At 59.2% G+C, this 26,927-nt stretch overlaps 5 protein-coding genes across 5 annotated transcripts in view; 4 read left to right on the forward strand and 1 right to left on the reverse strand.

Moving 5' to 3' along the window:
* Nucleotides 1–158: 158 nt before the first annotated feature.
* MYCTH_105786 (uncharacterized protein) lies at nucleotides 159–1,637 on the forward strand (the record flags this gene model as incomplete). Its single annotated transcript, XM_003658716.1, has 1 exon — nucleotides 159–1,637. The coding sequence occupies one exon, from the start codon at nucleotides 159–161 to the stop codon at nucleotides 1,635–1,637; it is 1,479 nt and encodes a 492-aa protein (XP_003658764.1).
* Nucleotides 1,638–2,280: 643 nt separating this feature from the next.
* MYCTH_2294959 (uncharacterized protein) lies at nucleotides 2,281–5,173 on the reverse strand. Its single transcript, XM_003658717.1, has 6 exons — nucleotides 4,969–5,173; nucleotides 4,670–4,703; nucleotides 4,479–4,616; nucleotides 3,849–3,944; nucleotides 3,709–3,785; nucleotides 2,281–3,655 (listed from the first exon to the last, which is right to left on the reverse strand). The coding sequence occupies exons 3-6, from the start codon at nucleotides 4,584–4,586 to the stop codon at nucleotides 2,365–2,367; spliced, it is 1,572 nt and encodes a 523-aa protein (XP_003658765.1). The 5' UTR covers nucleotides 4,587–4,616; nucleotides 4,670–4,703; nucleotides 4,969–5,173; the 3' UTR covers nucleotides 2,281–2,364.
* A 1,997-nt stretch (nucleotides 5,174–7,170) lies between these two features.
* Nucleotides 7,171–8,489, forward strand: MYCTH_2294962 (uncharacterized protein). The gene is made up of 2 exons (XM_003658718.1): nucleotides 7,171–7,908; nucleotides 7,967–8,489. The coding sequence occupies exons 1-2, from the start codon at nucleotides 7,381–7,383 to the stop codon at nucleotides 8,102–8,104; spliced, it is 666 nt and encodes a 221-aa protein (XP_003658766.1). The 5' UTR covers nucleotides 7,171–7,380; the 3' UTR covers nucleotides 8,105–8,489.
* A 3,858-nt stretch (nucleotides 8,490–12,347) lies between these two features.
* Nucleotides 12,348–14,227, forward strand: MYCTH_42937 (glycoside hydrolase family 7 protein; the record flags this gene model as incomplete). Its single annotated transcript, XM_003658719.1, has 5 exons — nucleotides 12,348–12,503; nucleotides 12,626–13,084; nucleotides 13,198–13,405; nucleotides 13,536–13,890; nucleotides 14,035–14,227. 5 exons carry the CDS (start codon nucleotides 12,348–12,350, stop codon nucleotides 14,225–14,227), a joined length of 1,371 nt encoding a protein of 456 aa, XP_003658767.1.
* A 2,028-nt stretch (nucleotides 14,228–16,255) lies between these two features.
* The window catches only part of MYCTH_2294970 (uncharacterized protein), a 28,440-nt gene continuing 17,768 nt past the window's right edge, over nucleotides 16,256–26,927 (forward strand). The window contains exons 1-2 of the mRNA XM_003658720.1: nucleotides 16,256–22,431; nucleotides 22,499–26,922. Of these exons, the coding sequence (XP_003658768.1) occupies nucleotides 16,356–22,431; nucleotides 22,499–26,922 (10,500 nt within the window). The 5' untranslated portion in view covers nucleotides 16,256–16,355. The remainder of the gene's footprint in view (nucleotides 22,432–22,498; nucleotides 26,923–26,927) is intronic.

A 26,927-nucleotide genomic window follows, 5' to 3' on the forward strand; every position in this document is an offset into this window, starting at 1 on the left:
TCTCTGCAGCAGGTTCGCTGCGCCAGCGCTTCGTCCCCCTCAAGTCAGGTTGGCTTGCAGTGGGGGAGACCCGCGTCACAAGCTTCAACTCTAGCCTCATCAGAACGTGATTCCAAGCGGGCAGTGCACTACGTACGCCGTACGGCGGGTTAACAGCCATGCCTAGAGACGATTTATCTATCGACTTCGTCAGGAAGATGCCACCTGCCGAACCGCTCGACCCGGCACTGATCCTCGACGAGTTTATCAACAGGACCCAGAACCTGGCTGAGGAGTTGCGCTTCCTGCAAGAAGAGATCGCAGACAAGGATCGTCAATATGACAAGCTGGTGCGGGAGATTGAAGAACGGGATGGGCGCATCCAGAAGTGGATCAAGGCACACGGCAGCCACCATCCAAACCCAAAAGAGGAGGAATATCGGGCAACCATAAGGAAGAATTTTGAGCTAGCGGAGCAGTTGTCGAACGAGAAGATTGCTTTGACCCAGAAGTTGCAGCAGAACTTGGACAAGCATACTCGCCAGCTCGACATGCAGATCAAGATGCTCTACGACCGCGGCGAGCCCGGTTTTACCGACCCCGATGAACTCCCCTCTCTCCTGCGCCCTAGTGCTGCTAACGCGACGAACGGGACTGGTGGCCCCCGAGGCGCGAATGCGGCGAATGCTATTTCCTCAGCTCTTAACAACATACCGCAAGCCCGGGCGGCAAATGCACAGGTTCGCAGTGCTCAGACTCAGCAACAAGTTTCGGCTTCGGCGCCTGCCACCCCGGCAGCGAGCATGATCATGAACCGCCAGGCGAGAGAGAGCTCAGCCGGCCCGGCAACGAAGCGCGTGCCCCGGTCGAATAGCGGATTGGGCACCCTGCCCGCGACATCGAGCGGGCTAGCCCGCCACTCTTCGCTCGGGCCAGGCACGCCTAAGGGGGCCCAGACGGCCGCGGGCGTTCAGCGCGCTGGTAGCGCTGGGCCGCGGGCCACATCCAAGGCCACGCTCGCCGGCGGGGTGCGCAAGGCAGGCACACCTTCCAGTGCAGGCGGCCGCAAAAAGGGGACGCCGGCAGCCGGCGCTGGCGTCCAAAAATCCGGCTTGTCCCGCGTCAAGCGCGCCGCCAAGAACTCACCCTCCTCCGCCGCCGAAAGCGAGCTCTCTGACGCCGAATCAGCCAGCGACGACGAGAGCGATACGCGCACCGGCGGCCGCGGCACCCCGGCCGCGTCTCTCTCCCGCTCCGCCTCCAACCAAGCCGCCGCCTCGCTCCCGACAGGTGGCGCCGGCGCCGGCAATCGCGACTCGAGCCTTCACAACCGCACCCCCTCGGGCACCAGCAGCTACCCCAACGGCAACAACAGCAACGGGGCAGACCGAAACACCGCCCACCCGCGGAGCCCCCACCCGGGGCGCGGGATCAAGGAAGAAGACGTGGACATGATCGACGTGGAGGACGACGAGGCCGGCGACGACCGCAAGTACTGCTCGTGCCAGAACGTCAGCTTCGGCAACATGGTGGCCTGCGACAACGACCAGTGCCCCTACGAGTGGTTCCACTGGGGCTGCGTCGGGCTCAAGAGCGAGCCCAACGGGACGTGGTACTGTCCCGAGTGTAGTGAAAAGTTGAAGCGGAAAGGGAGTTAGCTAGCCCCGCAAGGGCTTTGCCCTCGCTCCTTAGTGGTTATTTTTTTGCATCGGTGTAGGTTGGGACAGACATCACAGTGGTCATACAAGGCGTTTTAAAGGTGTTGAGGAAGGACCGGGCGGTTATTACGAGCGCATGTCCCATTCGCCGTCAACGGCAACGGCAGCGACGAGTCCGAAATCGACTTGATCGTTTCTTTGTGCAGGACTTAGAGATCGGAACTTGCGTGACGATTTTGGCAACGAGTAGGACGGCTTGAGATGCAGGCTCGGTCGCCGTCGAGATTGTTGTGTGTGAATCCCAACTTTCTGCCCTCGCCTGGTCTATCACTACTCTCCGATGGGAGCTGGCTGGAACCTTAACTCACTTACGCAGATCAAGTGCGTAACAGACAAGAGTCGCTACCGACACATGCACAGCGCAAGGACGATTCAAATCGACCTTGATAATCACGGCTACTACAAAATGTCTATAAGTGCTAAATGGTAGGCTAAAGTTCGTCCACTGTTTACTCTGCCAGGGGCAAAGTGCTGAGAAGACAAGGCCATACCACGTCATATTAACCACCACCGAGGGTGTTTTGTTTTTTCACCCTCCAAATCCATATGCAAAGGTCGCCATATTATGATATGTATCAGGCCCAAGAACGCAGAAGAAAGAGTAAGCCCGCCTCACCGACATGCCGATGACGCATAGGAACACCGCTGCTCCCAAGGAGAGCACCGCTTAGTGCTCGAGCAGGCGCAAGCTACCCTGGACGACGACGTTTTCCAGGATGGAGCCCGGCGGGATGTCGATCGTCTGGCCCTCAGTCGCGACGATGATGACGGTGCCCTTGAGGGTGACGCCGCGGCCGAGGTTAACGGCACCCGTGATGGTGAGATGGTCGAGCTCGATGATCTTGGGGATACTGGGGATGCGCTTCTGGAAGTCGGACACCTTCTTAAAGTCGCTGCCGAGCTTGATGAGCGGGGCGTCTCCGAAGCGGTTGGCGCTCATCTGCAACTGGCCGTGCTTAACAGTGTACAGATCCGACTTGACGAGCATCAGGTCTGAGCAGGTCTTGACGGGCAGGAAACGGCGGCGCGGCACGTTGACGCCGTGGGCGTTCCTGAAGTGCTTGATGGCGGCGCCCACGGCCGTCTCGAGCTGCAGAATGCTGATGTCCGACTCGCCCTTCTTGTCACCGGGGATGGTCTTGCCGTTGGGGATGATCTCCATCTCGAGTTCGTTGTTCTCCACCACGCGCTTGATGGCATGGAGGTTCATCCAAATGTTGTTGGTGTTGAAGTACTTGAACTTCTTGATCGACTTGAACTCATTGACGTGCTCCTTGGGGACCTGAGCGATTTCGAGCAGACGCACGCTGCCTTCATAGTCGATAATGGTACCGCCCTTGACGTCGGCTTTGGTCTTGTTTGTCAGCTCCATGATGTACTCCGCCCCGCTCTCTACCATGTGCTGGAGGATACGAAGGTCGACGACGGCGCCAAGGTTGTCGGCGTTGGAAAGGAAGATGATCTCGATGCCGCGCTCAAGCAGCTTATCCAGGGTGCCCGAGTTGTACAGGGACTCGAAGACGTCGCCGTGTCCCGGCGGGTACCAGTCGTGAAGGGGGGAGTCGAAAGACTTGGGCACTGGGAGGAGGGAGTCCTTGTAGATTCTGGGATAGCGGGACTGGTTGAAGGTGAGGATGTCCACCCCGTGGCCCTCGTACTTCTTGATGATAGCGGCGGTATCCTCGTCCGTGTTGAACGAGTTCATCAGGACGATGGGGACATTGGCGCCATATGTGCGATTGAGGTACTCGACTTGGCGGACCGACATGTCGAGGAAGGACATGCCATCGCGAACTTCGATGACCGACTTAGGGCCGACGCAACCCATAGAGGTACCCAGGCCGCCGTTGAGCTTCAGCACTGCCAGCTTGTTGAGGAATTGGACGGCTTCCGAGTTGGGAAGATCGTCGTAGTCGACAACCTGGCCCTCGGCAGGAGGCGCAATGCGATCCCATGAACTGCGGCAGCCCTTGTCAGCCCTCGCCTTGTTTCCATCACAAAAAGCACTTACACCTCGTTGCCCTTGGCCTTGTCGTTCAGGTACCGGCGGAAAAGCGTGAAGAAGTTGTCCATCTCGGTCTCGAACAACTGTATCACCCGTTAGATGCCAATCTTGTTCGTCCCTTGCCCAATCAACAAACCGCCACTTGCCTTCTTCTGCTCCGGGTCCTTCACAGTCTCGGCCAGGTTCGTAAGCGCATTGCGCATTTGGGCGGCCGCGATGTTGGTCGAGGTGTTCTCGAAGGCCTGTCGAGAATCCGTGAGTTAGTCTGACGTCATTTTCTCCAAATGCTGGGCAAGAGCGGAAAAATAGAACCCAAAAAAAAATCGAAAACTATCGACAACAATATCCGGGACCGTCACTTGCGGCTTGTCTTCTCGCTTTTCCTCATCCTTGGCTTTGGAAAAAGGGTCCGTACAAACGCGCATGCCGTATGGCAGAGCCCGGGAGTCTGTTTAGGAGCCCAAGGGTTTGAAGAAGACTCCCATGTCGGCCCGTAACTCGGCCAAAGCACCTTCTTGCTCCCTCGTAAAAGGGGGCTTGGATAGTGGCGCCCTGGTGTCGGAGCCAAGGTAGGGCGCTGGCATTGAGCATACAATTGCGTAACCGTCCACCGCCAGTGTCACTGACGCAGCTGCGAGGGCTCAGGTCCCCCGTCACGGCTCCTCAACTGCTTGGCCGCCCAAACAGCGTTTGGTATGGGCAACGGCTTCCCGCACGCTACCCACGAATGACTGCTCAAGAATGGACGTTGGAAATAGAACATTGAAAGAACTTACCATGTGGGATCTTGTCTTGCCATGATGCCTCTTGGCGAACTCGGTATCGTCGTTGGTGCCCGGCTTAAGGTGCGTGGGAAGGGCGCTCTTGACTCCTTGTGCCGCCATGTTTGATGTCTGTTCTATACACTGGGCTGTCTGTCGCGAGGGTGTAAGTTGGAGAGGGTGTTGAAACGGAGGTCGGGCCTAACCAGATCACGAAGACGCAGCTCGAGAACCGTTGGGCTTTGGAGTTTGGAGTTTGGCGTCAGATAAAGGTGTGAAGGCAGGTTTTTGAAGGGAAGGTTCTGTTTTGAAAGGATAAATTAGCCGATTGACGTAATTGCGGTCTGTTGCGCAACCTTGGGTCGAAGTGGGATCGACTGGATCAACCCCTCCTGGCAGCGGTGGAAATGGGGATGGAGCAGTGATTTGGCAGAGCTTCAAGGTGCGGGGCCGGGCTGTTTCGTTTGGCGGGGATCTAAACCCAAGTCTGGCGTACTCACATTACCTGTCAAGAAAGAGGTGGTGGGATTGGTGTGTGTGCGTGGTTTGGAGAGACGAGAAGGAAAAAGCAGATGGTCGGATTGATACGAAAAGAAGAAGGGAAGGACGACGAAGGTGACGGAAAAGCGGTCGGGTCGCCCAAGAGGTGCGCACGACCCTGGGTACTCCGTACTAACTGGACCTTTTGATGCTATTATCAGAGCTCCCCCCCTGTCAGTCGTGTAAGTGGGGCAGGTAGTTATTTCGGTTGCCCCTTGTTTAAAATCAAGATCAAACAATGCTGAGCACCTTGGTTGGTATAACTGTGGCACAAATCCATTGCGGCAACTTGAGGGCTTTGGACGGCTACCTGAGGTCGAGCTCCCCGTCTGTGCGAGGTCATTACTACCTGCGATCGAGCACCGATTGTATGCACAAGGGGGCAGTTGCAACTCGACGGAGAACGATAACTGGACGGAAGATAACAGTGATTACCACCAGGTGACTGATTTTCGCGGCAGATTGCAGTAGGGTCAAGTAATCGCTCAACGATAATGTCTCGCGGCTCGCCCCTTTTACGAACGACAGGCCCTTCCTCATCATTGCCGAGCCTCCCCTGTGCCGCTCTCTCTCCAAGTTGCCCAGGCCGAATGCCCCCTGTCGTACCTATCCCTAATGTTGAAGCATGTCCACTCATACACTACCGAGTAGAGGTATCCCTTAGTTGCATGCCTAGGTACCTAGGTAATACATACCTACGGCCATACCTTGGGTACCTAAGGCTGGTGCGTAGGAACCTGATGTGCCTTAACGTTACTTCCGTATGTCTTACTGCGTAGGTGCGTATTCTGCATACTACCACACTAAAAGCCCGCAACGAGCTATTAATGCAGTCTCAGCCCAACGGGAACTAAAAACTACTTAGCAGCCGGTGGCGGCTTCCCGCCCATCATTCAAGATCCACCAGTCATCAACGGGGAAATGGGGAGTTGGTTCGCTTCAATAAAAAACGGTGAAGGTTGGTCACTCGCCGCACTCCACCCCCTGGGGGGTTCAATTGATGGGCAAGACGAAGCAGGCAACACCTGTTGCAAGCGGTTTCCCCCTTTTGACAAGAAAGTGACCGAATTGATACTAAAGTACAGTAGCCAACCGATCCAGGCATGCGCAGTATGAATTTTAACCGGCCAAGGCTCATGCAAAGCGGAAAGAATCGCGTCAAGCCGCACGCTATATAATTACACTACACTACATGCTCGGAAGGCTTGCGGCCATTTTTGTGGAATCATCGCAACCGAGCTCTTTTGCCTTCGGCTCACCTTCAGTCCCTCCTTGCTTCCTCTGGGCGAGCTCCACCCCACTTGACGGAAGCAGTCCATCCAGACAAGTCTACGGAGGGGGCCGACTGAGGGTTCCAGGCCGGTAGCACCGCCTCTGTGATGGGTCCGCAGATGGATGCTTTTTGCCGTCCATGTCCAGCCGCGACACCGCACTGCCAGCACCACCGGGTCAAATGACCGGGCCCACGTGGTGACGGAAACTGGGATATTTCGTTCCTCATGCGCGTTATAGAGACTGTGGTTTCGAGACAACTCCCGATTGGCCTCTGCGAGGCTATGCCGGCACTAGGCCTCTTCTGGGGCACATCAAACCTGAGCCGCATTCCGCGCCGTCAAACCATCGCCAAGTAACTCGGACCGCGTGCATAGGCACATACGCTCACCCCATCTCGTGTGGACGCAGTACTAGGACACGAGCCATGGGAAGTGAATGTCCGAGGGCGAGCTTGGCATTGCGGTCCACAAAGTCATCGTTTCAGCTGCCCCAGCCAAATAACTAACAACGCTAGCCTTGGGCGAGCAATAACTAGTCAGTGGCATGATAAAAAGGAACAGCCATACGTACGGTAGCCATACGTACGGTACACTAGCATTGCCTCACACTACACCCAGTAGTTACTGCGCTCGACTACGCATTATTAGCATTTTCGATTCAACAAAGTTGAATTACGGGTCGCATCCCCGTGAGCCCCAGGATCATCTCGCAAGCCTCGCCGGTCCTCGGGTTGCCAGCGGACAAGGATTTCGGCCCCACATAAGGTATGTACGGATGTACGGATTACTCCGTACATACTGTACATACATCCGTACTCGCATTAGTTACGCTGTAAGTTACGGTACCAGGGATATCGCCCAACTGTCTGGAAAACTCGGCCGTTACCGGGAGTCGAATACATACATACTGCCAAGTCATGCTTGCATCGAGCGGCAAGTTGTCAAACGCATGTCTCAACTTTGATTGAACCCTGCATCTGAATCAGACTTCGGACGGTTATCGAAAGGCAAAAAAAACAATAATTAATACCTAACGCTACGGAGTAAAAACCCTGAGCTTCCAAGGCGGAGTCAGCTTGCGGCTACACACAACAACAGAACAGATGGGCAGCACAACACAAGACCTGCCCTACTGGCAGGTGAACGTTCCCGAACACTTGAGAACTGCCGAGTGCCCCGACTTCCTCCGCAACATCTCGGACAAGGACCGCGGCATCATCAGCACGCCAGACAGCGAATATCAACGTGACTCGTGGGCCGTGGTGCAACAGAAGGTGGCACAGAACCGGCTGGAGCTGTTCCAGAGAGTCCCGTCGGACCTCCGCCGATACCTGGCCTATACTTGGAAGCTCAGGCAGGACTATGGCAGCGTCATGAACTTTATCCTCTCCGAGAGGCTCGGGTGGACGCTGCCCATCACTCCGAGAGGTCGGCCCTTTGAGTTCGACGACGACGTAAAGGTGCTGAGGAATGACTGGCCGTACGGCATCGACGAGCGGATAGTGCACCTCGTCGTGTGGACCAAGTTTGCGCTCGAGGAAGACCCGGAAACGGGCGACCTGACGGACGCGGCGCGCGCCGAGATCGACGCCTACGTTCGCAAGAAATTCTCCAGGATGCGTCCGGATCATGTCGGTTGCGCTAACACCCCGTAGCTGTCTCGTGATGCTGACACCAACGACACGACAGGTCATCTGGTTCAAGAACTGGGCCTCCCTCAAGTCCGTAAAATCGGTGGAGCATTTCCACGTAATGCTGTTTGACCCAGATATGGAGTTTGTCAACGAGATCACGAACGGCGACGTCCCTCTGTGCGACAGGGAATAACTCATATGTTTCCTGTCATGTTCCCTTGCCGACCCAGGTCACGAGTTACTTCGAAACCCCCCGGGACTGAGAGGTTTAGACGGCATGATAAGAGTGTTTTTGTTCTGTTCTTCTCCTTACCCAGTTGGTTCAGGATGTGCCTGCCTTTTTCTCCTTTAAACTAGACTCCCGCGTAGCTCTCACCTCGACAATGGGGCAATCCGCCATGGGGACTGCCGTGGGCTTTTCCATCCGGATGCAGACCTGCCAGCCATCCTCGTGCCAGCCTGAACTCAGGACGGTCTCTGCTAGATGAGCACCCAGGGCTTCGAGGGTCTCAAAAGACGACTTTTCCATGGCCTAATTCGCTAGTGTCAGCGGACATTCACTTGTAACAACGCAATGTTGCTTGTTTGGGGTTGGGGGAATAATTCTTGCTACCATGGGTGAACTCACCGCGACAATGTCTCGCTCAATATCGGTGTACACATCCTCCGCCCTCGTAAACCTCTCAACCGTAGCGGTCGAGATAACGAACTGCTTTGCCAGCCTCTCATTCGCGTTCACGCCGACCAGCGTCGGCACCTTGAGCCTGCTGACCTCCAAAGCCATCGCCCGGCCCTCCACCGCGCCCGCCGAGTCGAACACGGCGCTCGCCGTCAGGCTCACCCCATCTCCCAGGAGCGATGCCTTGGGCAACGCCACAGTGACCGACAGCAGCCGCACCTTGCTCAGGTCGAGAAACCCCTCACCCTTGGCCCCCTCCTGTCCCGTCCGAGCGGTGCGCCCGCCGTCGAGAAGCAGCAGCTCCGACCCCGTCAGATCGAGCCACACGCGTCCCAGCACGTCCCGCAGGCTCCGCTCCTTCTCCTCCTCCTCCTCCTCCTCCTCCTCCCCCGCTTCCCCCTCAAACAGCTCGATGCTCCGGAGGACCGCCTTGCTCAGCGTGCCGTAGTGCACCGTGTCGGCGCCGAGGCGGTCGCTCGCGGCGGCCGCCGTGAACGCCTCGCGGAACGCCACCTCGGCCGAGACCAGGCAGGGCTGGGCGCGGCGGGGGCGGCCCCAGGCGTCGCGGCCGGCGCGGCGGAGCGTCGTCGCCAGGTTGCGGACGCGCACGGCCGCGGGGGGGTCCGGGGCCAGGGCGCGCAGGCGGGGTTGGGTCAGGAGGGGGGCCGATGCCATTTTGTCCTCTTTTTTTTTTTTTTTTTCTCTCCCTTTCTTCAGTCAATTCTTTCCTTGCCTGCCCCTCCGTTAACAAAGTTTTCCCGTGACGTCCTTTTTGGATGTCTCGAAGAAAGACGATGGCTACTGGGTTGGGGAGGGCAACTTAGAAAAAAGAGGAGTTGTGAGAGTCGGAGCAGGCGGTTGCAGAACTGTTTCTGTCCGCTCCTCTGAATTAATAAACGGTTGGGTGCGAGGTCGGGTGCGAGGTCGGGATGCTGTGACGCAAGAAATCAATAATTAGGCAAAGAGCGAGATGAGCAAGGTCGGCGCTGTTGACGACACAAGCCTAAAATTTACAGGAGGAAAAAAGGGGAGGAGGTTGAGACGTTGAATTCAATTTGGAAACGTGAACACTCCACGAAAGTCAGTTGCTTCTTTACAAATATAGATTTTTTGCTGTCTTACAACGGCATGAACAATACTTCGTTGTGATCCATGAGAGACATCAAGACGCGAGCTAGAGGGTTAGGGTTTTTGATGGAATTCTGCACTGGCTGGTTCAAGACCCGGCGATCTGAACAGCTCTTTCTTGATTTTGCAATGTGAAAACCAAGAATCGTCAGAGATCAGCTCAATTTTACAATTCCTATAAACCATATTACGATATGAAATAAAACAGCCAAGTATATATGTGCTTCTCACTTATTGAGCAGCTTCTTCATGCCAATAGTCCAACAGAGGCAAGTGCTTGCTGATGGCAATGGAGTATTTGAAGGAACCCAAAACGGGACTTGCCGACAACCCAATTGTTCCAATGGCTTTTGCTCGACGGCAGACTCCAGGAGGCTGGAATATCGAAATGGTTCAGCTCAGGTCCAACTTCAGCGGTGTATGGCGGGAAAGACGGAGACCGGCTTGTTGATATAGCCCTGCCCGTTCGGCATGCCCCTCGCTGGTTGAACTCTAGTACTCCGGCTATCCGGCACAGCCCAGGTAGCTTGTCGGAAGTTTTTCTCGCTATTTATTTTTTCCCTTTCGTTTTCAGTAGTATCTCGATCAAGTCTGGACTCAGTCACACAACCCCCCCCCCCCCCCCAAAAAAAAAAAAAAAAAAAAAAAAAAAAAAAAAAAACGGAGCAGCGGTTGGCAAGAGCTGAGACTTTGGGAATTCTCTTGTACTCCGAAGCGGAGTGAGCCAGACCTACGGCCGGCACCTTCACAAGTATACACAAGTATACACGGATGGAGAATCCAAACCTAGGGAGACACACTTCGCGGGCAAGTCGCCTTTTTTGTCCTCTCTCTCTCTCCTCTGCCAGCGTGTATAAAGTGCCTCCTCCGTGGGTCGGCTAATCTCTTCCCATGTTTGCCTTGCGAGAGACCCTCTACAGGACGGAATGATAGTAGCATCATGCAGCGGTCTCGGGATGCTACGTGGTATTAAAGCGAAGGCCCGGCAGCGGTGGTTGTTAGACAACAAACCTTAGGTCGAGTAGTTAGGCATCGACTTAACTTCCGTGCCTCTCAAGAACGCATTGCCCTCGGAATTATCAAGATATTCTCCCAAAAGCTGTAAACATGCTTGAAGTCAGCGGGTGGCTCGAATTGCCTGGCAGTACACAAACTACAAACGTGTACTTGAGAGTAAAAGTCAACACCTCATGCTGATCCCGACCTTCGGCAGCGTCTACGAGTGGAGCGCTTCTCCGGCGGGGCCACTCTTCCCTTTCGTGCCTTCCGCACTGGTGTTGAACGCAGGGGAGACAGGAGCGATGGACTCCACCAGCAACCGCCAACTCCCAAGTACACTACCTGCCTTGGTCCCCCCCCCGGGGCGTCTTACACCTCTGCTCTTGCACCTACCTTACTTACACCAAAGCGTTCGAACAGGTTAGTTACTACCTTAGTGTGGATGAATTCGGGCCGCAGCCGCTGAATACCGATCAAGAGCCGGCTGCACGGAGATAGGAACACAGCATTTGTAGCCTCCGACTTAACGAGGGGTATGCGACACTAAAACGCGTGAGAAAACCCAGCACCCAGCGGGCGGCTGACGTTGTTTCTGATTGCACTCTACTATGTAGGACTTCTAGAAAACCGACGGAAACCCGGGATGCTTTGCGGCTCTCCCTTGGCAGGGCGCATCGTCCCTGCGTTGTCGTCGATCGCCTGCCCGTTTGAGCCATGAGAGGCGACGCTCGATATTGAGGGTGGGAGCCGCCCATGCCACTCGGCTCGCCCGTGTCGCCCGTTTCGCCCGTTTCAGGCTCTCGAGCCGCCTCTTAGTCGGCGCCGATCCCAAGCTTATCCGGTCAACTCGGGAGGGCGATTCCGGGTAGCCGTAATCTGCCTATTTTGCTCAGCAATCAGAGCCGCAACCCATCAGGTGGGCGCCCTGCTCTCGGGTCCCGCTTATCTGGGAATCGACCGTATCACTCGGCGTTTTCGCGACGAGGAACGGGATTGGGCGTTTGGGTTTCCTAAAAAGTTGGGGGTTTGGGGGTTCGGTCTTAACCGCCGCGGTGATGCGCTTTTCAGTGATCCATCCATCCGACCCCTGACCCCGGAACGCCGACCAAAAGCCCCGGCAAGCGACTGTGAGAGAGTTGAGGGCGTCGGGAGATCATCCCGCATTGGACCTCCAGCGCAGCACCGTCCGGCCGCCCACAAGCGACTTGGAGCCGGGGCGGCAGGATGATTGTTGCAGGATCCTTGATCCCATGCTTCCTTGCTGTGTACTATCAGCCTGCCGAGAGTTCACCATGTCCACGAGGCCGCGCGCTTTGCCGTCTTGTGCCAGTCAGTGGAGAGGGGATCTCGGGATTCGACTTTGGCGCTCTCCCCTTGCGGCGATGCGCTTGTTCCTCAGCTTCCGTGGCCCAACATAGAAGGACCTAGGGCGATCCGGGGGAAGAGCAACGAGCTCTCTCATCGTGACCCTCGTGAGCCGGAGGGCCATGATGTATAAAGGGAGCGGTCCCTTCCCGCCGTCAGGATCTTGAGGAGAAGAGGAACCAGCGCAGTGCTGATCCCGTCCAGCTCAGTCCTCCCACTCAGCCCCTCCCTCCTCATCCACTACACCCAGTCCAGTCTGCCCACCATGTACCGGCAGGTCGCGACCGCTCTCTCCTTCACCAGCCTCGTGCTCGGCCAGCAAGCGGGAACCCTCACCGAGGAGATCCACCCCTCGCTTCCCATCGAGGTGTGCACAGCTCCCGGCTCGTGCACTAAGGAGGACACCACCGTGGTCCTGGACGTAAGTGGCCATCCCACAGACGGACTCCCATGTGGCCTCGTCGTCTCTTTTGGAGGGGATACACGGCATAGCATAAGAAAAAAGTGGCTAACTGACGCCTCTTCCTCCTCTCCTCGACCTAGGCCAACTGGCGCTGGACACACGTCACCGACGGCTACACCAACTGCTACACGGGCAACGCCTGGAACGAGACGGCCTGCCCCGACGGCGTGACGTGCGCGGCCAACTGCGCCATCGACGGCGCCGACTACGAGGGCACGTACGGTATCACGACGCCGTCCGATGGCGCACTCAAGCTCAACTTTGTCACCAAGAACCAGAACGGCCAGAACGTCGGCTCGCGCGTCTACCTGATGAAGGGTGACGACAAGTACCGCCTCTTCAACCTGCTCAACAAGGAGTTCACCTTTGACGTTGACGTGTCCAACCTGCCCTGCGGCCTGAACGGCGCTGTCTATTTCAGCGAGATGGACGAGGACGGCGGCATGTCCCGCTTCGAGGGCAACAAGGCCGGCGCCAAGTACGGCACCGGCTACTGCGACAGCCAGTGCCCGCAGGACATCAAGTTTATCAACGGCGAGGTACGGCCTTTTTTCTTCTTCTTTCCCTTGATGTTGAAAAAAAAAAAAAAAAAAAAAAAAAACATAAAGGGCCATGGTGGTGATCCGGGCGGCCAGCTGACACAAAGAAACAGGCCAACACCGAGGGCTGGGGCGGCACTGACGGAAACTCCGGCACCGGCAAGTACGGCACCTGCTGCGCCGAGATGGACATCTGGGAGGCCAACTCAGACGCCACCGCCTACACTCCGCACCCGTGCAAGGTTAACGAGCAGACCCGGTGCGAGAGTGAGGAGGAGTGCGGTGCGGGAGACAACCGGTACGCCGGCCTGTGCGACAAGGGTACGTGTCAGCTCTTAACTTTTCCCCTCAATTTGCAAAACGAAAAAAAAAAAAAAAAAACAATGGAAAGAATAGAATAGGATGAAGAAAGAATGGGAGTAGCAAGCGACAGGACTGACATCGCGGGCAGATGGCTGCGACTTCAACAGCTTCCGCCTGGGAAACAAGGAGTTCTACGGCCCAGGCATGACGGTCGACACGAGCAAGCCCTTCACGGTGGTAACGCAGTTCATCACTGACGACAACACCGACACGGGCGCCCTCAAGGAGATCCGCCGCTTCTACGTGCAGGACGGCACCGTGATCCCCAACTCGCAGACCGTCATCGAAGGCGTCGACCCCACCAACTCCATCACGGACGAGTTTTGCGAGCAGCAGAAGACGGCCTTTGGCGACACCAACTACTTCAAGACGGTCGGTGGCCTGTCCGCCATGGGCAAGTCGCTCGAGAAGATGGTGCTCGTCCTCAGCGTTTGGGATGATCAGTACGATTTCCCCCTTCCCTTTGCCCGTTTCCTTTTCCATTTATCCCTTTCCCCTTCCTTCACCCACTTTCTCGCCCCATTCGTCCCGTGATGCCCAATCTTCGGGATAGAAAACATGGTTGACACCGCTCCCTTCTTTCTCAGTGCCGCCGCCATGAACTGGCTGGACAGCAACTACCCCACCGATGGCGACCCGTCCAAGCCCGGTGTTGCCCGTGGCCGTTGCGACGCCGAGGCCGGGCTGCCCGAGAATGTCGAGGCCGAGCACCCCGACGCCTCGGTCACTTACTCCAACATCAAGATCGGCGCCATCAACTCGACCTTCACCGCCGCTTAGAGAGACGAGAGACTGATGCGAGAATGGCAGTTGATAGGAGAGGCCAAGGGGAAGAAAAGCCGGGGTTAAATAGATCCGGGAACATAGAACGCTAGATTCTTTCATGACCGGGTGGGCTTTGTACTTTACATAGATGGGATTCAAGGGGCTCATTGCACGTAAATAAACCGGTTGGAGAGACCAACTCCTTTTTCTAGATTCCATTTCCTCCAATGTCGAGTCTGCGTCATGTGCCTAACGTAGGTACGGAGGCATCTTCCTTAGGATACAAACCTCACCTTCTAAGCACTCAACAAACAACAAATCAAACACACTTTCCTCCCCCCCTTCCCCGTGAGTCCACTAATATATACCCTCGGATCACCGCGATGCGCTTCCGCTAGACAACAGGAGCTGTGCATGCCATCGCGCTTGATCCAGCCTTATTACGACAGTTTTCGACTAAACGAACCCTCAATTTCAGCCCTGGAAGCGACTCTTGGTGCAACCTCTGAGGTGGGAGAAGAGCGATCTCAAGGCGCTACAAGTGCCCATTCGACAAGCCCTGCCTAACACGTCGGAAGTATTTGCGGGAAGAGTTTCAGTACGGTCAACCCGAAGCTCCCGAACTAGCCCGAAGGGTGCCGGCTATCTATTTGCGATTATTGGAGGTTCACCTCAAAGGATCTCCTCGTGCACCAGAACCCTAGGGTTCCCTTGCGACGGTTCGCGGCTCAATCATCGAGGTGTTTTCCATCCTCAGCTCGGGGACTGATCCTCTTAAAGGATATTGGAATAGACGGTGGAATCCCGACAGCATCGTAATCAGCGACCCCCAAGTTCGAGTTAAGTTAAGCCTAGAGGTAATTAGACCGTCTGCCGCGATACCCGTATGTAATCTACGTTAAGAGACAGAGGCCCAACGTTCGGCGGCCATGGCAAGTCTACCCAAGTCAGAAGGATGGAGATGGGCCTTGACTTGGGTAGGGACTGTTTATGCCGTCATTCTCCGATAAGGTGGGCCAATCCGTAAAGAGCGAGCGGGTATCGACCTTGCTGCCGTCTGCTCGCAGAAAGCCGACGGCTTTGAACTGATACATCGAACCGGATTTTCGACCAAGTGCAGTGGTCGCGGCAATCAGATTCCAAGAACCAGAGAGTATCTAAGAAACCACAGGAACAACACAGACCCAGTCGCTCAGCCCCCCCCCCCCCCCCACCAAAAAAAAAAAAAAAAAAAAAAAAAAAAAGAAAGAGGAAAAGGGTAAGGCGAGTAGTGCAGGTAACTATTGCAAGTAGGTAAAAGAGAGCAGTCGGCGTCTGCCGTCCTGCATGCAGGCGATCACAAGATGCGATAAATGGAGGGCGGCCAAATGACAAGATGACAAGCGATGGCCGAGCGGTGAGTTTTGCTTGCCGACCCGCAAGTCGGGCTGCTAAAGCGTTGCATGATTTGATCGCGGCCATCGAGATGCTGAAGGGACAAGAGGGCGGACCACTCTCGTTGGAGCAGCCCAAACACCTGCTGCACGTCCATAATTAAATCTGAGTTGTGGAGAGACCAACCCTGTCGAGGACCAACCAAGTTGCCGCTGATTCATCCAATGAGAAAACAACAACCTGCTTGTTTTGCAGCTCTCATCCCAGCTGAAAGTGGCCGTCAGGCTCGGCCCGGACGAGAAGGTCGGGTGGGGCTGGTCAGGAGCGCTTTGTTTAGTTGATCAGACGGGCTGTTGCCCAGCGGACATCGTTGCTACCCTGGGAGACCCCGGCAAACGAGGACCCTTGCTGATGCTAAACTCGGCAGGCAGAGCCGCTGGACCCAACAGTGAGGGGCGCCCCAAGGAGCACCTTCCCCCCCGTCGCGAGCACAGTGGATCGAGAGAGTGGGATTCCCCAGCTTCCCGCTAGGATTCGGTAACAAAACAACAACAAAAAACATCATCATCAGACGGAACGCCAGAGACTGCGAATCAACGGCCCTTCACACGCATAACGCCGCGCGGGTGCGACGTAGCACGTTACCGAAACGATTGGCGCCCGATCGCAGGCCGCGAAAGCACACGAATTCCCATATTACCGCCCGAAATACCAAATGAGCGGTCCGTGAAGGAATATCCGAAGGTTGTCGTTGAGCCCGTCCAACATCATGCGGGAGCACCGTCGCCGCAGTCCGGAAAGCACCCGCAGGCGGCGCGCCGAGCGTCGGCGGTCGAGGGAGCAGCTCGCCGCCGCCGCCGCCGCCGCCCTTGCCGAACGCGCCCCGGTGTCTTCGCGTTCGCACCGGCGCGCCCGTGCCGATTCGAGCTCGTCGTCGACGTCGTCTACCTCGTCGACCTCATCCTCGTTGATGAACATCTCGCGAAAGAGCCGCTTCGGCATCCGCTCCTTCTTTGCCTCCTCCTCGGTGAAGAAGGTTAAGAAGCGCCGCTCCTTCCGCAGGAAGAACACATCGTCGTCCTCGGTTGACAGCGACTTGGCCTATGGCACAGGCTACATCTCCAGATCCTCCTTCGAGAGGCAACAGGCCAAGTACCAGCAGCGCCTCCAAAACCAACACCAACACCAACATCAGCACCAGCACCAGCACCAACACCAACACCAGCCCCCTTACCATGCTCAGCAAGACCCCCAGCCCTCCCAGCATTCGCATTCCCATCCCCCCCACCACTCGCAGCACCCCCAGCATGGCCCATACCCTTCGCAGCCCGGAGCATCACCATCCCACCACCCCCCGGAGCAGGACCCGTTGTTCGGACCCGATGGCCGGCCGGCGCTGCACAGGGCCCAGACAGACGAGGAGATTCTCGCCTTGGGCCGCAGGCTCTCGGACCTGGCGCGCGCTCAGAACCTCCGGGATCTCGAACGCGCCGGCAAGAAGCGCCCGTCCCGCTTGGTAGCCGGGGCGGCGGCGCTGTCCGAGTTCAACCGACAGGGTTCCCACGGCCATGCTTCCAGGGGCCTTAGCTCCTCCAAGCCGCACGCTCGCCACGAGGAATCCGACACAGAGTGGGAGTCCGCTTCCGATTCCGACTCCGACTCGGAATCCTCGAGCGATGTCGATTCCAACCTGGTCTATGGGCCCACGCCCAAGTTCTCGGACCCCAGCCTGCCTATCGACGACCGGTCGCAAAGCCGGCCGACCAAGGCGCCAGTCATTATCTCCCAGCCGCCTCCCGAGTCCATCCGCCCCCCGCACCGCAAGAGCTCCGCTGTCGACCCAGCCATGTTCGGCCCTGTCAACTCCCTTCGCGGCTACGTCGACACTCCGTGTGGTTTCCGTCCTGGGGATTACCCGCCTCCTTCGCACAGCCAGACGGACCTCCGAGCGCCCCCGTATGAGCCGATCCCTCAATCAGAGAGTGCATCCATCGAGGCCAGGCCGATGCGGAATGTGTACCCCGTCCCGACCACCGACGCTGCTCGCTTCGAAGCGGCCCCCAGCTCCTCGGGCGTGTCCGTCCCCTTGGCCGGTCCCGCGGCGCCCTCCACGCCGACTCGCCGGGACAAAACCGGGGAGCGAGATGACGATGGCGCCCTGTACTCTAACCGCTCCGAACCTGTCCCGATCCAGGCGCCCAAGCCGAGGGTGCCCGTGTCACCCCGCGTGCTGGAGGATCGCCGAGCCGCGGTGGAGCGGGAGCAGCAGGCCCAGCAGGGCAGTCCCCGCGAGCGCCGGTCGAAGAGGGCGCGTGACTCGGACCGGAGGAGCGCCGTGGAGACTGTCGTTTCCGGCGCGCTGTCTGCTGTCGTCGGTGCCGCTGCCGGAGCGGCCCTGGCCGGCGTTGTTGAGGACAGGAGGGACAAGAGACGGGACGAGCGCGACTTTGACAGACGGGATGAGAGGCGCGGCTGTGACGATCGACATGCCCGCCCGGCTCCTGACTGGAGGAGTGTTGCCGATACGGCCCCCGTCGTCCCCCCATCGCCCGCTGCCTCCGCCACCTCGAATGCCATCGGTCAGCGCGAGCTCGATGAACTCCGCGCCAAGGAAGCCAGCTTGCGCGAAGAACGCCTGCGCTATGAGCGCGAAGCGCAGCGCCACCGCGAAGCCCGCGAGCGCCTCGAGGCCGAAGAGCGCCGCCGCCAGGAGGAGCTGGAGGGGCGTCGTCGACAGGAGGAGTTGGACGCGCGCCGACTTCGCGATAATCCCGAGCTTGCCGACATGTATGAGCGCCGTGTGCGCGAAGCCCGCGAGATCCGCTACAAGGAGGAGCGCCGGAGCCGGGATGAGCAGCGCGCCGCCCGATCGGAGCATGAGCGGATGGCCAGGAGCGCCGAGAAGAAGCGCGACCGCGAGGAGAAGCGCAAGCTCGAGTCCGCCGACTACCAGGAGGAGCGTAGCCGCGAGCGCGAGGAGCGTCGTCGCTTGAAGGGCAAAGACGTCGTTGCCGCGGTCGACGACGACGAACGTGGCCGCAGCCACGCGTCTAGCAAAGAGGTAGTGCCACCCCCCGGTCCTGAGGAGAGAAAGCCGGGAGGGCTGGAGCCTGAGGCGGCCAAGCCTAGCCGCGAACAGAGACGTGCGGAGCGCGAGAAGACCCGCCGCATGCTCGAGGAGATTCAGCGGCAAATCGAGCTCGAGAAGAAGCGGCTCGCCGAGCTGGACGCGGGCAGAGAGCCGCCCCCGGCGACTGAGCGTGCTGAACCTGGTCCTTCGACCAGCCGGAACGATGGGGTTGACCCATTCCAATACCAGGTGGCGGACGACGCCTTCCCAACTCCTGCATACAGCCCCCCCCAGAGGTCCATCACTCCCGTCATCTACACCGTCGAACGCGAGCCCGAGTGGGCGCGCGAGGAGGCGACGAAGGACGACGAGCCTGAGGAGGAGCGACTGAGCCGGCGCTGTTCGTTTGAACGGGAGCAGAGGGAGGCCCAGGCCAGCGCCAGCGAGACCCGCCACTCCGCGATTCCGGACGAGGACGGCGCGGTGGAGCGCGCTCGGTCCCGCTCCCGTGAACCCCCGCGGCCCAGGGATCGAGAACCTGTCAGAGACCCCGTGCAGGAGGAGGCCAACCGACTCTACCGCGAGAGCAGGATTTCCCAGAGAATGGCCGAGGAGGAGATGCGCTCTCACACGCCCTCGCCGACCAGCTCCGTCGTCGATAAGTACGAAGACACCGAGGACCTCGCCGAGGACCCCATCGGCCGCATCGTCACTCCGCCCGAGATGAAGCGTCCTCCGCCAAAGAGCAAGTATGACGGCCCAAATGCTGACGTCCGCATCGACAACATCATCACGCCGCACGACCTGCACAAGTTCCTAGCCCCGCCTGCCGATGCGTCTGGGCTCGGGCCCGTGATGATGCCCGTTTTCAAATCCCGGGACCCGTCCTGCGAGCGCGAGCGGCCGATGCTCAACCTTGTTCTCCCCACCCCTAGGACCTCGCCATCGCTGGAGAAGATGAAGGCTAGGCAGGCGGCAGCCCAAGCCGCTGCCGACGACGCCCCGTCCGAGGACGAGAAGAGGACGGAGGAGCGCAAGCCCCACGTCATCATCGACCGCCATGGCCAGGTGGTGGAAGTCCCCGAGGACTACGCCACCGGGCGAGCCGTGGAGACCGACAGCCGCGATTCATCTCAGGAGCGCCCCGCGATCAGGTTCAAGTTCGCTGGCAGGAAGAAGAGCGCTTGGGGGAGCCTGATTGCTGCCGCCGTCGCGGCTGCCGCTGTCAAGTCGAAGGGGAAGAAGCCGGGTGATGCGGAAAAGGCCGTCGAGGACAAGGGCAGCGATGCCGCAGAAGCGGATAAAGATAAGCCGCGGGATGCGGAGCCCGTGTCCGAGCGAAAGCCCGAGGAGACCGCTGCTCCAGAGGCGCATCCGTCGGCCGAAGCGGTGCCGGAATCAGCAGCCCCGGCTGCGGTCCCGGAGCCGGCGCAGGTAGTACCCGACGAAGCCTTGCCGGACACGCAGCCCGAGCCAGCGGCCCCCAATGTCTCGCAGGAACCGTCCACCCCTCCTCGCTGGTCACGGGTCCCCTACGAATTTGACGACGAGCCCCCTCAGGTCGGCCCGAAACCCTCTAGCCCTCACTCTTCGTCCCAGATGCCGGGCTCCTTCGAAGAGGACATTGAATTTACCGCCACCCTCGCTGCCGGCCTACAGAGCTCGGGGTTTAACCCTGACATCGTGATTCAGGATCCCACTTACCGCAGGCGAGACTCCCCTCCTGGGTCGGACGAGCCCCGGTATGTGCCTCCGTCCTGCGAGACGGTGACAGATCTCGGCATGGAGTCCTCGCACCAGGACGGTACCGCTGGGGGGCCTGACGCGCCCCTCCTCGAACGCGTGGCTCCTGTTGAGGGTTCTTCTGCCGCTGAACAGAGCGAGAAGCCCGGGGGCGAGGACGACGACACAGCGCCCGCGACCGAGGTTGTCGAGCCGAGTGCGGAGGCATTTGTGGCTGATGCCGACGACGAGTGGTCAACGAGGAGTCTCACAGAGTCGAAGAAGCCAGAGAGCGACCATCCCGGCTCTTTCGATTCGACGACGTACTCTGGCCCGTCCTCCGAGGTGTCGGTGGCGAGCTCGGGCAGCGGGAAAAAGAGGAAAAGCAGCCGCCGCAAGAGCACCAAGGACGCCTACGAAATACCGGAGCAAGGTGAGCCACCGGATCGACCCGGCGATTCTTTTCAGTGGATCGACCGAGAGGTGAGCTCGGTCGTCTCCGACCCGACCGGCAAGACCAACGGCGGCGGCGGCGGCCACCACGACACCAAATCCGTCGTGTCGCTCCCTACCAACGGGACCGGCGAGCACCGCGAACAGCCGACCAAGCACAACGGCCATGGCGAGGAGGAGGATTCTTTTTTAGGTAATGCCGGCACCTTTGGCGCAGGTGCCGGCTATGCGGGAGCCGTAGCAGTCGCCGCCGCTGCTCAGCTTTCCCGCCCAAATGCCACCCAGGACTCCGTTGAGGAGGAGGAGGTGCAGCCGTTTCGCCGCGCGCGTAGCATCAGCTACAGCTCGCAGACCGTCGACCCGGAAATCGTCCAGCGCGAAATCAAGCCCGCCATCGACCCCCAGTACGGGGATCTGCTCCCCTTGCCTCCCAGCGAGCCTGGTTCACCTAAGTTTCTCAACAACCTAAGTGCAGAAGAGCATTCCTTCCCTTCCCTCCCCGACAGCGACGAGGAGTCGCCGCCGCCGCCGCATCTCCAGCAGACCCGGCCTCGTCGGGCCACCGTCGCCCACACCCACGCCCGCCGTCGCAGCGCCATTGAAACGCCCAAAACCCCCAGCCGCACCGCCGTCCCTGTCCAGTTCCGCATCGGCCGCGGCTCGGTCCCTTCTTCCCCCGTCTTCTTCCGCTTCTCACCCATGCATTCCCCCGTCGCACCTGGCAACCCCGATACTCCGGGTAGCGCCTCTCCCCGCAGGAGCCGCGTCAACCGGCCGACTTCGTGGGATAGCACGCGAGATTTCAAGCCTCTCTACCTGCTGGAGAAGACCGCAGCGGGCTCCGCCGCTCATGGCGCCGCCGGTCCCGCCCAGTCCGAGGAGTATCCCGAGCTGCCGCCTAGCGAGCCGTCTTCGAGGGAGAGCCCGGGGCCCGAGTTCGCGGAGCGTGAGGATGATCTGGATTACCTTGGTGTCGGGCTCAGGGTCGCCGCCGGTATGGGGGCGTCCGCGGAGCTGTTGCAGGCGTTGCGCATCGACACGACCGGAAAGGGCCTCGATGTCGGTGCCGGCGAGTCCGGGTTTGGGGAGCTGCTGGGTTCGGGGGACACGACGCCCAGGGCGGCCGTTCCGCCTCCGCATAAGTTTGACGCTCCTCCAAGGGAGTTGTCGACCGAGGGCGAGAACGTACACCCCACGGAGGAGCAGCAGCAGCAACAACAGCAACAACTTGTGAAGGAGCTGGAGACGTTGCCTCCGCTGCCAGATAGCCCCGCCGATTCGCCAACTTGGTCCCCACCATCCCCGGATGCCACCGCCCAGGCTCCGGCTGCTGCGCCCGTCTTTGAGAGCTTGGAGAGCTTACCCGCCCTTCCCGATAGCTCACCGGCATCGCCTCGTGTTCGGAGTTTGCCTCCGGCCCCTGCCCCTCCCGTGGATGATGACGGGGAACCGGAACATCTGCTCCCTCTTCCTGAGAGCTTTTTGCCGACCTCGCCTCCCCTGGCACCCTTGCCCCCGACATCTGCGCGGCTGCCGGCCAATGAAGACCTGGAGAAGCTGCCGGCCCTTCCTGAGAGCCGCTCCTCATCTCCGGTTATGGGTAGGTCTCCCCTTTATTCGAGTTAGGTAGGCTTTCCGTGAAGAAATACGTCTAACAGACATGCCAGCGCCCCGCGAAAGCAGCCCCGTGTCTCCGAACCTGCCGCCGTTTGGTCTTGCGACCGCAGAGTTCGTGACGGTTGTGGAGTCCGACAATAACCAGCTGCCGCCCCTCCCAGAGAGCGGTACCAGTTCTCCTCTTCGACCGGCACTCGCCGCCCTTACGGGCTCCGAGCTTGCTGGCGCCGTTGAGCTGGGTGAGAGTCGCACGGCAGAACTCACTTCGGCGGCAACACAAGCAGTCAGTTGGGAGCTAGACGAATTGCCCCCCCTACCTGAGAGCCAAACTGCCTCCCCTGTTTCATCAAAAGCCTTTCGCACCCCCACCCAAGTATCAGCAGACGATGGATTGGAGTCCCTACCGCCGCTTCCCCGGAGCCGCCCGCTCTCTCCTGTCCAGGAAGCGCCGACTCCGGTTGTCGAGCCTCTGATGCGTCCGGCAACAACCCCTGAGCATGTAGAGGAGCTGCCTGCCGCCCAAGGACCTGGCTTTGGGCACGACCCCAAGAACCTGCCACCGCACCCGGAAAGCCGTCCCAGTTCACCTACCGAGGTAGAGCTAGCACCCAATGACACCGTTGAGCCTTTGTACCTGCTTGCCCCTGCTGAATCTCCCATCGAGAACGCTGCATCTACACAAGAGCAAGGCCTCGTTGTGGACCTGGAAGGGCTACCTCCTCTTCCAGAGAGTCGACCCAGCTCACCAATTGAGGAAGAAACTGGTTCACGGGAAGTTGCCGACCTCCAGTCTGCCATTGAAGAGCCTGTTTCGACGCAAAATCCTGGCCTTGCGACAGATTTGGATGAGCTCCCTCCACTACCCGAAAACCGCCCCGAGTCCCCTGCTCAACGAGACGTGCCCGCCGTTGAAAATGTCACTTCTCAGCTTGCACCTGTGGCCAGTTCTGATGAGCGAAAGGCCGAACCAAACTTGGAGGACCTGCCTCCGCTGCCGGAACCCCGTCCTGGCACTCCCGAGCAACCGCCAGCTTCGCAAGCTGCCTTGGAGGAGGGGGCCTCAACGGCGCCGGCTACTACTCAAACGGACAGAGCACCTATTGTTGAGGTCTTTAGACCCGGATTTAGCCAGGAATCTACAATTCAAGCACGTGATTTTGCCATAATGCCTTCACAGGATCTTCCCTCCAGCCAAGTCTACCAGCCTCCTTTGACCTACGAAGAACTCAAGGAGAAGGGGTTCCACAAGCGGATACCAAGTCCTCTTCCCACGGGCAGTAATGACAAACAGGAAGATTGGGACCCCGCCGAGAAGAGCAGATCCAACCTGCTGGGCCCTGCCGCTGCTGCAGTGGCTGCCGCCACGGCGAGCGGTCTGGTCGTGGCACACATGCGCCACGACGATTCGACTCCCGGCCCGCAAGGTCTCGACTACGACAGGCTACAGACACCCGGTTACGACAAGGCGGAAAGCGTCTCCTCGTTCAATGAAGATGCTTCCACCGTTGCGGCATCGGAAGCGCCTACTTACTTGTCTGGTTCAACGTTCTACGACGCGCAGCATGACACCGGGAAACTCGAAGACTCGCCGCCGCGGCCCGGCACTCTCGCCTATCTCCTGAGCAAGAGAGGCCAGAAGTCTCAGGTGCAGGAGGATGACTGGTCTGCTGTGGGCTCCTCATCTCCTTCGAGGAAGGGCAAGACAAGGTCCTTGCTAGAACCCGAGCCCACGATCGGGGTACAAGACAAGCGGGCCCCGGGAGAGGCATCAGATGTGCGTAGTCAAGAGGGCCCAGGCCAAGGGTCATCAATCTCTGCTGTTGAAGCGGCCAAAGCGACAGGGCCGTCCGAATACGAGCCGTTTTCCGGCGCGCGCAAAAGGGGCAAGAAATTGGGAAGCAGAAAGGAGGTCTCGTGGACCGAGCCTGCGGGAGAAACTCAACAACCGAGCCATGCCGGTGAGTCTCTGTCCGAGCCCGTGACCTTCCGATCCACAGTTGAGCCCGGCATGACTGCGGGCGAACCAAAGCAGCACCCGACCTCCGAGAAGTCGGTCTCGGACCCAGCTGGTTTCACCTACAGGTCGGATGCTCGGGAGTCAACCCCCACGCTTGGCAAGAGAGGCAAGAAAAAGAAGAGAGACAACGGGCCAGATGCCAACTTGGAAGGACCCGGCAGCGCGGATCGCATTCCAGACCCAGTCCGGGAACCTCACCCGGCTGCAACTCTGCACGAGGTTGCCCGAGGCGCATCACCACCTCAGCACGTGGGGCCACGCGAGCTGTCGGGATCAGAAGGAGACTTACCTCGCAGCTGTGACGCTGTGGAAACAAGTCCGGCGGAGCCAGCGGCCGAGGAGGGCCCCGGTTCACGGCCCGCTTCATCTGCAGCCGCAGATGCCGAGGCCAAGGAGCAGGGGCAGCGCGATCGAGGCCTGCAGGAGGCTCACGCCGCACCGGCTGAACCAGCCAAGCCGAAGAAAAGCCTCTGGGGCCCCTCATTCTCGATGCTCCCCTCCATCGCTGGCGGCGTTGGCTCTCTCTTCGGCAGAGGAAAGCGCAATTCGGCCCAGGCGCAGGCGCAGACTCGAGATGCCGAGAGGCGGGAAGTCCAGGGCCAGCTGAAGGCCGAGTTGCCTCGTGATACTGGGTTGCCCACGCAGGAGAATGACCAAAAGCAACAATACAACACGGCCGTAGAGTCGATGGAGATGCCCAAGCCTCCACTTCGGCCGCCAAGTGTAGGCGAGTCCAACAGCCAGATTCCCGATGTGGGGCATGCAACAGGCGTGCATGAGCCCCCTGACAGCGACAAATCAGGGGCCGACACGGCAAGCTGCGCGCCAGACACCGCTGTTTGGATACCCAACGAGCATGGCCCATCCCCTGAGATCTCCACACCCGGGGCTGTCGACGGGGTGACGCCCTCGGATGCAGCACGCCTCGAGGCTGTTGTGGTGGACAGCGCCGACCGGCAACGCGGGGGGCCTGAAGGTGAGCAACCAGACAAAAGCGCACCTCGGTCGCCAGGCCAGTCCCAGACCTTTGCGACGTCAGACGAAACCCAGCATCCAACCGTCGACGACGCTGCCGTCGCCACTGACGCCGGTGACCAACCAACCGAGGCCATGGGAAAGAAGGGTAAGAAGCAGCAGCAGCAGCAGCGCAAGGACGCGCCCAAGGACACGCCCAAGGGTGAAACAACAACAACAACAACAACACCCCCCCAGGAGTCGACACAGAAGGCGGCCACCCCACCAGCACCAGAGCCGCCAGCTGTCCACGAGGCTGGCCAACAAGATGTCGTTCCTGGACAACACACCAATCCGGAGCCTACGGCATCCACCGAGCCCGGTTCGGTGACTGCCCACCAAGCCGGTGATGACGATACATCCGCCGAGGCTTCTGGCAAGAAGGGAAAGAAGTCCAAAAGCAAGAAAAAGAAGCAGGCTGCGGCTGAGCCCGAGGCCGATGCGACGGCGGCCCCGGAACCTGCCGTTGCCGAGGCAGCACCGGAGCCTTCCCCTTCCGAGAACCAGGCCCCAGCCGAGAGCAGCGAAGTGGTTGACAGTAGTAGTCCTTCTGTGGAAGCGCCGCAAGACGCTGCCCCGCCTGAACCAGCGCATGCTAGCAAAAAGAGCAAGAAGAAAAAGAAGAAGCAGGCTGGCCAAGACGGATCTGAGGCACCCGCCGAAGCCGCCGCAGACCACCAGGGCACCCTTGCACCCGTAGAGGAGCCGGCTCTTGTTGTGGACTCGCCGCCAGTTGAGAATGCATCTGCTTCTGCTTCACAGGGAGATTCTGGCAGTCTTCCGCCCGAGGAAGTCGTGGAACCAAGCAGCACCGGCAGCAAGAAGTCGAAAAAGAAGAAGAAGCGCGGATCGCAGTCTCCAGAAGAAACAGAGACTCGAGAGAGCCCGGCGCAGGTGCCATCACCAGAGGCCGCGTCACCAACCACACCTGCAGATACCCCAGGGGAGCCGGACCTCCAGGCACCGGAGACGACGACTGAGCCTGCAGAGGCGGCCGTTGAGTCAACGGCAGCGGCCGCTGAGCCCGAAGTAGACACTCCAAAGGATTCAGAAGCGGAGAAGACTGTGTCATTCAACATTGACGAGCAACCGACTAGTCTCGGCGACAACACAATACAGGAGGATGCTCCATCGCCAATCCAGGACGCGAGTGACCCGTCTACAACCGGGCAAGGCAAGAAGGAAAAGAAGAAAAAGCGGCAGAGCGTTAGCTTCGCGGAGCCTCTCGAGGAGCATCTGGGCTCTGCCAAGCCAAGAGGTGAGGACGACAGTAAGAATGACATCAACAACAACAACAACAGGAGCAGGAGCAGCAGCAGCAGCAACGAAAAGACCGAGGACTCGAAGGACTCCATCTCCGAGCTTTCCACGGTTTCCCCGCAAAGCGGCGACTCTGTTGATGAGCGGCCCGCGCAACCAGAGACCCAGATTCCCAGCGCTCATGTTGG

This window comes from Thermothelomyces thermophilus, chromosome 1, assembly GCF_000226095.1.
Source record: "Thermothelomyces thermophilus ATCC 42464 chromosome 1, complete sequence".
NCBI classification, from domain to species: Eukaryota; Fungi; Ascomycota; class Sordariomycetes; order Sordariales; family Chaetomiaceae; genus Thermothelomyces; species Thermothelomyces thermophilus.

Excerpts from the sequence above, each read along its gene's own strand:
- MYCTH_2294959 (XM_003658717.1), bottom strand. The coding sequence starts at position 4,586 with ATGGCGGCACAAGGAGTCAAGAGCGCCCTTCCCACGCACCTTAAGCCG. Across the intron at positions 3,786-3,848 it reads AGGACCCGGAGCAGAAGAAG|TTGTTCGAGACCGAGATGGA; the intron begins GCAAGTGGCGGT and ends CGGGTGATACAG. Across the intron at positions 3,656-3,708 it reads AAGGCCAAGGGCAACGAGGT|TTCATGGGATCGCATTGCGC; the intron begins GTAAGTGCTTTT and ends GGGCTGCCGCAG.
- MYCTH_2294962 (XM_003658718.1), top strand. The coding sequence starts at position 7,381 with ATGGGCAGCACAACACAAGACCTGCCCTACTGGCAGGTGAACGTTCCC. Across the intron at positions 7,909-7,966 it reads CCAGGATGCGTCCGGATCAT|GTCATCTGGTTCAAGAACTG; the intron begins GTCGGTTGCGCT and ends ACGACACGACAG.